We start from the raw sequence: 13,010 nt of genomic DNA on the forward strand, positions 1-13,010 counted from the left end.
ATGTACATACTAGCAGAATAGCAGCTCCTTCCCATCTTCTCTTCCATGATCTAAACAACATGTTGCAGTCTTTCCTAAGAGTTTGTAAGCACCAAAGACCCAGTCTAACCCTTATGTTTGGTGTGTATGCAAATAAGCATGTTACATATATAAGTAATAAATGCATAAATCAAAATATCTGTATTTAATAATTGCAATAAATATTCAGAAGACTCAGTAGTTTTCCAGCTGAATGAATGGTGGATCATATTTAGATTAAACTATTAACTCAAAATTAGAATACCTGTGTATTCCCTGACTCTATCTGAATTGACAGTGAATGCATTTCAATTGAAAGATACAGTCTCTATATTCTTAAAAATTCTTCTTTTATTTGTAGAGCTCTCTTCCCATGAAAATACTATATTTCAATTTTATTTTAACAATAATTATATTCCGAATCATCTATTTGGTAAGTACCAGGGAACGTTGCAATGAATCAGATTTGAGTCAAAGTACCAGTAGAGGGCAATAGTGTTGCATACAAGTGGCTAACAGACCTCTGGCAAAATCACCTTTGATGCAGAAAAATACAAGCCTATCATGTCCTATATGAATGTTAAAGAATGAAAAATATTTCTGCATAGACTATAATTTGCTCCTATTGAAACACGTTCCTCCTAATTTAAAGCATATTTACATGCTGACACAAATCCACCAACCCTCAGTCTAGTTTGTATTTTGTTACAGTAAATCACAAACTTAGTTTACGAGCTGCAGTTTAACACTTACTATTTTCTAAATTAGAACTAATTACATTTACTACAGTAGAAAATTAGATCAACAAGCCATTTGACTCTGTGCTAGTGAAATGTCAATAAGATAATATTAAGCACATGCATTTTTATTCAAATGTAAATTGACAGCACATTTTTTTTCAATCTTTGAATATGCACAGAGAAGACAGTGTTGCTGTTTAACATGCCTCTGCAGATTAAATTAAAGTCAACAGTAATATGAATATAAATAAACTATGAAGAGCATAAATTAATTAACAAAGAAGGTTTTTCTCTCTAAAACTCTTCAAGAACAGAGCAGCAAACAAGCTTCAGGGGTTTAACTTGGACTAGTGCTAAACTTGGTTCCAAAGACAAAATTCTCAAAGTACTCCCAGTGAGCTCTTGGATGACATTTTCTGGCTTAGTTTCACATTCAGAGGATCCAGACTGGGTGGCCAGACTGCTCCATACTGGAAAATCCCTTATGGTTAGTGGGACAACTGGGAGATTGACTTCAGAAGTGCACTCCTGACTGGGACTGCAGTGCCAAGGCAAGTGTATCCAGAAGGTTAAGCTCCAGCCTGACTAAAACACATTAAGGGACACTGGAACGACAGTCTGTGAAGAGTTTGATAAGTTTTTATTTGCTTTCTGATCTATGGTGATCATAGAATCACTGAGAATCTTACCAGTTTGAGCATCTGTAATGAGACATTTTACCCATTGCCAGAGATCTTCAGAAACTTGGTCTTCACAATTTGCATGTAAGAAAGTTTTATTGCCTCAAATGTGCAGTTCAGATAATGTGCTAAGGTCTTTCAGATGAGGAAGTAATGAAGGCAGATCCTTTGCTGACTGAGGAAATCTATGCCAACACATACTCCTTCTACTTGTATCTGCTTGTTACGTTGTATAGTTTTTTCTACATCAACCAACAATACAGCAAAAAGGGGTATCTGAGCTATGAAAAAAAGCTGTATCAAGAATATAAATATAAACCAAATTACCTGATTAACGTGATCTAGCTTCGGGCAGGGTCTTCCACCATTGTAGGGTTTTTCACGGAGCCACTTAGACCGAACTTTTACCCCACTCCCACAGGATTTACTACAGCGAGACCAGTTGGACCACTCACTGAGCTTGCAGTCTGAGGGACATGGAATAATACAGGCTTCCTCAATATAACCTGTGTGAATGGAAAAGAAAGTAAAATCTCTTCAGTATGTCACTCTGCTACTACTCCCTGAAGCCCTTGTCTACTTCATTTAGATTGTCCAAAGTTTGACTTGACAGGACTGTGTGAATAGAGAGATTTCTTCATCATTAGAGCTAAATTAAATTCTGCAGAAAATTGACACACACAGCTCGAGACTGTCTTAAGAGTAGCAGCTGAGTATCCTCACTGCTTTCTAATTAGGATTCACACTCACCAGATTTCAGCACTCGGACTTTCTGACAGCTAAGGTGTAATTGACACTAAACCATCTCTTGGTTGTATCACTCTTATAGTGTATAAACAAATTTTTTTTTTAATGAAAAAGGTTTAATTAAAAGACCCTCCATAATTGTATTAAGTAATTCAATTGCAGTTATACATAAAAAAATCCAACTGAATCATAGGACATGCATCTTACCAGCCTGAAGCAAGGGAACTTAACACCTTGTGACCTTTCTCAGACTAGAAAGTGGCCTGCCACGTTAATGATCTGCCGATTAACAACCATCTGCCCCCCATAGCACACTGAATAATTGCACTGAATGGAAAAGCAGATGTTTGGTTTGGGTAAGTTATCGGTCCTGGGAGGTTGGAAAGGCTATGACATGGTCTGCAGGGAGTAACATGAGGCCTCAATTCACTGAATAAGTGAAAATGTCTTTCTTTCAAAAGGAACATATGCCACAGCTCTACAATATCTGTCATTTATGCCAATATTTACAGCAAAATCTATAAAACCTCAAATAAAAAGCCATCCTTTACTATATTTTTACTACAACTATACCCTAAACCTATACAAACTCTCCTCTCCCCTTCCTGTGTCAGAACTGCAACGTATTTACCATTGGCAAATGTTCATTTTAAAGATCAGAGAAACCTTGGTGCATTTAAAAGTGAATTAAAATATTTTACAGAGTTTCAAAATTTACACATAGATAGGTAAGATCCTTCTCAAATTACTGGCACTGTTTGCTAGGCATGGTTTCAAATTCCTCACGTATCTTGAATTTTTATTTAGTTTGAAAAAAGTCACTGTAATTTTCATCAAAGCTGATGTTAGCAGCTTTATATTTTTAATGTACACTTCTAAGTAAAGCTATTCTGCCTCCTCTAAAAGCAACCAATACAAAACAATCACAAGTTAAGTAAAGAATCAAAACAGCTACAGGATTTCAATGGTATATAACTCTTTCCAGTTAATTTGTTTTAGACATAAAGAACAGGCAGGTTGCTTTTTTTAAGCATTTAGTAACATTCAGAATATTTTATGGTCAAATTCATGTGATGATTTTGCCCTGAAAGTATTAAACAGTTAAATAAATATACAGTGCACATCATGAATGTGAGCATTGTGAAACTACTGGTCACCAAATCTATCTTCCATAAAATGGCTAGAATGTTATTAGCTTGAATTACAAGCATGTTTATTAAATACCTCTCACTATTTGATCGATCAGCTCAGTGATATTGTATGATAGGTACAGTGTGTTGGACAAAACATATTTTTGAAGTTCATATCACTGCATATCAGAGGTGGTGCCATAGATTGCCCTGCAGTGGTAAATGCAAAATTGATTACATTTCACCATCTCTGCGTGAGTCTTAGAAATTAGATGCACCCTATCTCAGAGCCCTATTCTACACTGAAATTAGATTGCATAAATAACAAAGTCTCTATCTTCACCAAAAATGAGCTTGTAACAAGCCCTCTTAGGTGCTATACAAAACCATATATTCATACAATGAAGTAATTACCAAATGAAAATGGACAATAACAAAAACGTTAAAAGAAACAATTGCCTTCAAGCAATAAAAGAAGTGTTTAGTGATATTTATTACCTGATATAACTGAGGATTTTAATGCTCTTTATTAATTTTCTTGAGATTTTAAAATGCTCCTTAACTGTCAATAAAACTTCTAAGTAATTTATTTGTGGAGAAAACTTTCTACTATAGCACAATTACATCATTTAGCATTTGTTGAATTTCTGCCTTTGTAATTAATGTCTGTAAGAAACAAATTCAAATTGTACATCCTTAAGTAGGTAACTTGAATTGGTACAGGCTGCTTCAGGAAGACTGTATTTTAAAGACTTCCATAAACCTCTGAGCTAGTTGAAATTTGTCTTAATCTCAAACGAATCTTCCCAATCTGGCCCAGTCATAGAAAAAGATCTCCAGGATATCACAATATTTTGGGACTTGGATAACTATAGCATGGGAATACTTCATAGCCTACAAAAAGGAGCCTATGTGGAACATACTACACCAAAGTGATGAACAAATTAGAAACTATTTTGCTTTATAGTCTAAAAATGACAAGAAAGATATTTTTTGAGATAATGACAATGGAAGCTCAAAAAGTTTTCCCAGATTTTTAGAATATTGCATCCAATACATTATAGTATATACAAGTCCCAGGTAACATTTTAATTACACAGAACAATAGTTAATAAAATATCAAATGAAACTATGCCACTACAGCAACCATTTTTTTAAGACTATCTATGAAATTGCTACATTGAAGTCAGCCACTAAAACTGCTATAGCATAGAATGCAATAAAGCCGTAACAGCATCATTTTATGGGTATAGTGTCATAATAAGAGTTATAACAAAGAAAACTACAATCTTGCTTTTATGCTAATGCATTTTGGAGAGGATAAAGTGAGCCAGCTGACGTTTCCCACCCACTTTATAATAGAAAAATACTGAACTGCATTCTTGCACTGGGTCTATAATCCTACAAGCTTCATGGAATAGCTTCAGCTCACCATGTAGCTCTTTCTTATGCTATCTCTGGGATAACTGGCCTATGATGGTCTCCTTTCCCTCCTTCCTATTTACTCAAAAAAGCTGCCATCAAGACTCAAACTCCACACATGAAAATTAACCACCTGAACAAGAAGAATGGAAAAGACACATGAAGAAGAGAATGAGAATGGAGACAACTATTGAAGGCAAACAAGAAGCTCTGCAAGGGTGGAAGGCTTGGAGCTACTGGAAATGTGGAACATTTTGGAGCACAAAGAGAAAAACAGTTATTAATATTACGCAAGATGGAAGACAATAATAAAAAAAACACTGGTGTACTAAGGACACTGGATAAAAAACAGGTTAAGGACATTAACAAAATAAAGGGAGCCAGAAAAGAGTTTCACAGCTTCCAAGCCTTCTCCAAAATTAGGAGAAGGAAATAAATTAAGTTACGTTTCATGGCAAAGAATCAGAAGTCAAAACAACAGAGGAGACAGAAGGCAAAAAAGAGACTAAGGGAGAACAGAGGAAGTGGTAAGAAAAGACAGGGAGAGGGCAATAGCTCAGAATACAGAGTCAAGAGAATTGTAAAGACATACTTCATAGGGATAGAAAACAAAAAAGAGGAAAAAAATATATAAATATCCCACACACAACAGGATGGTGAATCACAGAGTTACAGAATCACAGAATCTTAGGGGTTGGAAGGAACCTTGAAAGATCATCTAGTCCAATCCCACTGCCAGAGCAGGATCACCTAGAGTACATCACACAGGAATGTGTCCAGGCAGGTTTTGAATGTCTCCAGCGAAGGAGAAGCACAAATATCATGCAAGGCCCTCAAAGCCTACTCTGGTATGTCCTGACTGGACAGTTAAATGAATTAAGAAGTTTCCCACAAATAAAAATAGGGGACAACAGGAAGAAATAAAAAGACTTTGATTTACATTCTATAGGTAATTAGTGGGGGTTTCTGACATCAAAAAGTTTTTGGCATATTTATCCCTTGGCATCCTCTGTTCCTCTCAGGTGTCTCACTATTTCACTCACAAGACAATTTAGCATTCAGCTCTGCCACTGGATTTCCTTAGAACACAGGCAGAAGCAGCCTTAATAGCTAGCAGATATTTCTCTAGCTAAGAAAAAAAACAAGTAAAAAAAAATAAAATTATTTGTTACAAGTTACTTGCTTCGTTCCATTTACTACCCATCTAATGGTACTTTTCAGAAAAAGCTTCTCTGAAGCATGTCATCACCTCAGATACCTTTCTGCATGTATGATGTCAACCTATCTTTTAGGGTGATTAAGGATGAGGATCTCCAGAAGTTCATAGCAATCAACCTTCAAATCCAAGAAAAGAGATGTTCAGGAACTTTGAAAAGTTTATACTATATTTTATTTTATAATTTATTTTTACTTCAAATGCTTGTATTTGTCAACTTTGTCCACACTGTAAAAATTTTAGCAAGTCAGAAGAGAGCATATTGTGATATAGAAAAAAATACACAGAAAGCACAGAAACACCAAAACCCGAAAGATTACCTGCAAATGGGGTCAGTGATACAGATACATAGTTTCTGACATGAAAAGGACAAGAATGAGCCATTTTCCAATTTTCAGTCTTGTTTCCACTCTGATCTAATAATCCTTCAAAGGGTGTCCCTAGTGTTAGACTGCAAAAAAATCTTATTAAGGCAACAGCTCTCTAATGTGTGGTTGCATGGCTGTCTGTATGGTGGAATATCACAGAATTAAGTCACACAGACAGGCTGGACAATATAATTGCAGGAAATGTCATGCTAGAGCCTTGAGATTTAAAGAATAAGCAAGAAATTACCAAGGCAGAAAAACAACAGGTGCAGAGAGAAGGAAAGAACGAGAGCAGCGAAATGGCTGTGAAGAAGAGCTAAGGAAAAGAGTGTGAAGGTGAGGGAGGGAAAGTGAAGCAGAAGCCCAACACTGTAAAGGCTGAAAATTTGTTCTCCAGACATCAGCAGTTCATATTTTGCCTGCTGTTTCTCCTCCTGACTGAAGTCTTTCACTGCATGCTTCCTGCAGCTCTTCCTTCTGCCCATAACATCGAAGGGATGTTGGAGAGATGAGACCTTGCGATACTGTGGTACAGAACATTGGCCCTGCTTGGTCGGTAAGGGTATTAGAAAGGAACTCCTATCTTCAGGACTATTCATTTTCCCAGTGCAGTAGTTTCTCAATTATTTCAGCTTCTGTCAGCTGAACCTCACAAGGTTGTGAAATGGGCAGTTGTCTACAATGAGCTACATGGCTATTCTATCATTAAAGATTTATTACTGAACTACAATTTTTAAAATTGGTTTAAACCACTAGGAACCATTGAAGTCATTATTAAAAGGGAAAGGTTCACTGTCCCATTGTTAGCTGGCTATAAAATCTGGACTCCTAGAAAAAAGTCATTAACAGCTGTGTTGGATAATTCATAATGGAGGACTTTAATGGACTTCATACTTTGTCTAAGGACAAAGCAGATGAGGTAGGTGAATGTAGAAATTTTTGCCACAAACTGCACCTGCAATACATAAGAACAGATGGACTACTTGAGTTGAAGGGTGCAGATATAAAGAACATCTTAGAAACTGTTTATATTAACTCTTTTGTCCTTAGGACTGACACAGTTAAGCTCCTGTTTTCATGACTAAAACATCACGCTATGATTGCAAGAAAAAAACCTGCAATGTCAGAATGGTTTCTATTCTTTAACACAAATTATTTTTCAATGGAATATAAAGTTCTTGGATCTCATCTTAAAGGACAAAGAAATAGTTATTTGCATTTTGCTTGTAACAGAATATGTCCTTGTTCAGACTATTCATATTTCTGCCTATCCATGCAAAGATAGATTGAACTCCATAAGACTTTTTTCTTTTTATTTCAGGATTATAATTCCAAGTCTCAAAACCTGAGAGCAATCATTAATGCTTAAATATCTCTTGCATCAGCAGTTCTGTCTCAAACTAATGACAGGTCTTTGGTCTGATGGATGACTGCTTCATGACTGATGTCCTGTTGACAGAGAAGATACAGTGGCACCATAATGTAGAAGCCTCAGATAGTATTTCTGGTGAAGCATATTCCTACGGAACACACAACAGGACAAATATGGCATCTTGAATTTATTTAAAAAATCTTAGAAAAGATACAAGCTATGAAACAGCAGTGTATCAATAACAACATGGAAATCTATACCTACGACCATACGAGACTAGAATCTCCAATGAGAAACACATTTATTTGAGAATAAACACTGGACCAAAAGTCTCAAATTTTAACACTCTTATTCTTCTTCTTTTAAAATTTTTAATTGGTAAACTTGCATTGCTTTAGATTAGAATGGTGAAAGTGAAAAAAAAGATTTAAAAAAATCCTAATACAAGTGGATGCAGCAAGTTCTAACTGACATCTTGAAAACCGTAGGCTCCGTTATAACATACGATATTTTACTCTCACACACATAAGCAATTAAATGCAAAATTCCTCAATTCACATTGATACTCCTACCAGTGTTGTAAAAGTATTCACTGATACACAGATATTCCTCCCAAATCCCTGCATAAGCCTTGTAGCCATGGAGGGTATTGTAGAATCAGCACAAATCAGTACATCTCATTTAATTAATGCTAAAGGGGAAAATAATCTCACACTAATAAGGCAGCAGACAAGCTATCCTGGACTGGTTGACTGTGCCTAAGGTCTTAGCAGTAAACTGACATGAATTAAGAAGGGTAATACGACCTATATAAAAAAAGCTGCATCTGTCTGCTGTGCTACTATGTTTGCCTTCACTACACACAAACACAACCACCTCTCAGCTTATGTGGGTCATGACTCATAACTGACAAATCATGGAGAAAATCTGAATATTGAAGAGTAAATACTGTAGGTCACAAGCATGACAGTGGCCTGCTTTTGCTTTTTTGTCATGAAAATTTCAAGGTACAATTTAAAGGGACCATGAAGAGAGACTCTCAGTTTTTTCACAAATACACTGAAACAGATTGTTGGCACACACGTGATTATCCACAGCGCTCTAATATGCGAGTGATGACAGGGATAAAGCTATGAAAAACACCTGCTGCTTTCTAATGAAAAAAAACCTCTCAGACTTCAGTATCAATAGAAGTATACATTTTCGTATTTCCTGTACAGTACTGAAACAAAGCAGAAACCAGAGAAAGGGCAATCTAGGTGTCTTCCATCAAGGAACACAGGTAAACAACAGTTCAGATACCACTTTTAGCTGCCATTGCCACATCTGCTGACAAGTATCAGCCGCTATCTCCTGACCACACTTCACAAAATTGATAAGACTGAAAAATACCAGTATGAGAATATTTCAAACGGCTGCTGCATGGTGATAACTCTTTCATCAAAAATACAACTCAAATTTGAAACAAAATATTTTTAAAATAAAAGCAAAAGTATTAGGCATATATAATACTGAAAAAAAGCACAGGTAAAAAAGAAAATAGGAAAAAAACTACCTAGTCCCTCTACAGCTGAAACTTAGGTCTGTTTTCATCTGCTAGTTCGGGATTTCCTTTGAAGCACCTCTTAAGGTACAGAAAGCTATGGACCCTCTTTAGAAGGACCCTGCCCTATGCTTCTCCTCTGTTCTCACCTAGCAGTAATAGGAGATATATTTAACCATATTTTGCGTTTTTTGTCACGGTCATGGCCATCTTTTTGAGAAACTTGATTATACTCAGGACTTAAGAGCTGCATCCAAAACGTTACAGATTATCGCAAGAATCCTCTTATGGTCTACTAATTTAGGGCCTTGCTTGTGTTGCACCCTTCCTTTAGCTCCTCGGTGTCTGTGAAACTGTTAGGTAACTCTTCTCCAATCTTTTAAAAATTAGATGTGTCAAACAGTAAAAATCACTCTGAATTACTTATTCTTTTGGTCCTTTTAGTCTTTGCTATTCTGAGTAGGTCAAGTGAATTGTGATTATAAGCATACAACATTTCACAAAACAAAATGAGTTTTTTGGCACTGCAGAGCAGGTTTGTCTTCCGATTTCTCCCATTCAAAACAGCATGACTTCCAACACTGACCTGCTCATGGCCTCATAAATTTACATGGCAGTATTTACATAAAACTTCTGACAGCCTCACAATTTGAGTTTCTTGTGGCATTTTAGTATACCACATAACATATCCCATGATATATGAAAGACATCAGTGCGGGTGCTGTTTGTCCCTCTTGTCAGATTTAGAGGATGTTGTCACACGTGACGTACAATTATCCCCTTTTCCCACTTCATGATTTCATACTGTCAGGAGATTAGAAAAAATCAAGTAAAAGTTGGACACCATGCTGGAATCACCATGACTTAAATAATGGTCTTGATTTCTCTCCTAGCTCAGGATAATTGGCCAAATCTTATGTGGCCGTGATTACATACTGTACTGCTTGGAAAAGAAATAACAGACTCACAGGAAGTAACAGTGAATCAGATTTCTGAATAAAGCAGATAACATAGCAAAGAAACCTGACTGTTCCTTGGATCGGCAACAGAATTAGTGAAAAATTCAGTGTTATCATTTCCATAGGGAAATAAGCAACTCTGTTAGGATTTACAAATATAACCCAAGCAGGCTTGAATTATGAGTCCTGTCAAGTTTAGATTGAAAAAATAAAAGCAGATTGATGGGAAGCTACAAGGCACTTTTATTTGCTAGCAGGTGGGGTAACTACTGTGATACCATGGAAGTCCCTTGTTGATTTGGCATAATATAGCTTTTATGTTTGTTCTTAACAAAAAAAAACCAACAGCACACTGAAATCAAGAGATGATGCCAAACTGAAGAACTGTCATACACCAAAGGCACAAAAATAATGAGAAAAACATCATAAATAGTGGCAAGATATAAAAGAAGATTTAACTGGTCATACAGGACTTTATACATGTTGAGAAAACTAAAATAAATCATCAGAACGTAATCCATGAATACAAAGCAGATATTCAGAAAAGGCAGCAAACATATACTGAAATTAGCCTGAAACATTTACATCATTTGTTCTAGCCCCCTTCTATCTGCAAAAGTATGCTAAACCTGGAAAAATGCTGAAGATAGACAATAAATTAGGAAAGTCTTAGGAATAATCTGTACTATATGTATTTACAACACCCATCAATAATAGATTGTTGTTCCAGAAGAGCTACCAGAAAGGAAACCATAATTTTTAGTGACATATTCCTTAGCATCGGCTTAACTCGCTACCATCAAAGTTAGGTTAGATATCTGATTCCCTGAACACCAGAAATTCCTGTGAAACAGTTTTGGGAAGTGCAAGGAATACAGGATTAGTTGAGCAGTAATTCCAAGCTTCATCTGCCCATGTACTTATACCATGGACCAAGACAAAGGTACACCTTCCCTCAAATGGAACTGATGAGAAAACACACACAGCTGCCTTGTGCTTCACTATCAAAACCAGGTAATAAAATGGGAAGGGCAGGGGCTAAAATAATCAGATAACCAGACACATTAATAAACTGGTCTAGAAAGAAAGAATTTAAGACAAAAAAAGCCCTGAAACCAAAGTGTCCATGCACATTCTACATAAAGCAAGAGTTCTCACCTACAATTTGCTCTTGGACAGACAGATTCTTCCCTTGAGTATTTTCCCTTGGTTGTTGACACAAAATTTGACAGTCCCTATCCTTCATGTCAATGAAAAATGACTGGCCATAGGCCATCAGTCCCTCTAGTTTTCCATGGATTTCTTTTATAATTTTACACTTTTCAAAGGTCACTCTGGACTTAATGCTGAAAGAATACTAATTTTTAACATAGTATCATACATAGTTCAGGTTTAAATAAAATCAAGAGTTAAAATAGGAAAATAAAAATAGAAATAGGAAAAAGTTTCAGTTCCATATTTTTTAATGTTGTCTTCTGAACAACTCAGATTGCTCCTTGACTTTTTTTTCAGCATTCCCTACCAGTTTGCAGAAGAGCTTTCTTATTCCCTCAGGACAGCCACCCAGCCCAGGCAGATCTGTGCTCACATAACTGCTGATCATTAGAGATAGCTGCACTTTTTGGTACTGCAAAGATAGCAAGTGGTCCTGGTCAGGCTAAGCAGGTGTAGCATGTCCTCTTCAGACTACACAAAAGAACAAAACTAAGTCTTTGCAAACTTCAACCCAGAAAAAAACTGATAAGAATAGAATTAACTAACATTCTCAGAGTGGAAGGTGAGTTTTCCTGTCCCATGTGAGTTTAGGTTACAGACCTTGTAATTCAGATGTACTTATGCAAACTTATCTTTCAACATGAGTTAACTACAGCAAAAGATAATTTTGATCAAAAATAAGCATGGGAGAAAATTCTTCACAAATTATCTTCCATCTTTGCTTTGAGCTGAATGCTCTAATTTTCCATCAAATCACAAAGATGTGCTACAGCTTGCCTTGGCACCTTCAGTTTCTAATTTATTATAGCTCTAAACAGGAATTAATAGTGCTAATTAAAATCCCCTAAAGTAATTCAATTTCTTCAATTAGCTATTTTAACTTTATCCAAGTAAATAAGTGGCATTTCTGTTAATTTAATATTATAAAGTAGAATGCATGTACAAATTAAACTTACATTGACATTTTAATGTCACGGATACTGACATCCAGCTCTTCATAGCAATAGCTCATGTACAATTTTGCACTGCAAGCAGGAAATTAAATGAACACAAAAACTCCAGTGATGTAAATTAGCATATTTCTGGCTCACTGAAAATCAGAAAGTGCCAGTTTTGATCCTAAAACTATAGATGCATCCACTTTATGCAGGAACACTGCTGCCTCCAAGAGCAATGTGAATGCAAAGAAAATAAATCCTTTAAACACCCTATATTTACACATGACAATTATACAGAGAAAGTGTTGTGTGCTGTTGAACTCAGGTCCATGCACACCTGTTAAAGTGCTGAAGAGCAAATGGTAGAGTTAAGGCCATTCAAGTAGATTTAAGCCATCAAAAGAACCTGTGGAATTATTTTCAGCCTTCCCAAAATAGTTCTGTGCTGTTGTTGTTGGGCTCTTTTGTAGGATCTGAACCTTCTAAATGGCTTTATTCTCAAATTTACAGGTACAGTTATCAGAAAAACAACATTATTTCACTTTTATCTATGAAAATGCTTGGTGTTTTACTTTAAATATTGCACTGTAGTAAACAGTAAAAATTTAATTTACTGTTCTGCAAGTCAGCCAAAGTGTCTGCTGGGTCTGAAGGTACCCTGG

The 13,010-nt window shown here is 36.0% G+C and overlaps 2 protein-coding genes across 3 annotated transcripts in view; one reads left to right on the plus strand and one right to left on the minus strand.

Annotated features, from left to right (window-relative positions):
* The window catches only part of LOC127381886 (uncharacterized), a 74,593-nt gene that overhangs the window by 30,900 nt on the left and 30,683 nt on the right, over window positions 1-13,010 (plus strand). The gene's annotated exons all lie outside the window — the stretch shown is intronic.
* Window positions 1-13,010, minus strand: part of THSD7A (thrombospondin type 1 domain containing 7A) — a 274,526-nt gene that overhangs the window by 26,767 nt on the left and 234,749 nt on the right. The window contains exon 16 of the mRNA XM_051612804.1: window positions 1,766-1,944. Coding sequence (XP_051468764.1) covers window positions 1,766-1,944 — 179 coding nt within the window. The remainder of the gene's footprint in view (window positions 1-1,765; window positions 1,945-13,010) is intronic.

This window comes from Apus apus, chromosome 2, assembly GCF_020740795.1.
Source record: "Apus apus isolate bApuApu2 chromosome 2, bApuApu2.pri.cur, whole genome shotgun sequence".
NCBI classification, from domain to species: domain Eukaryota; kingdom Metazoa; phylum Chordata; class Aves; order Apodiformes; family Apodidae; genus Apus; species Apus apus.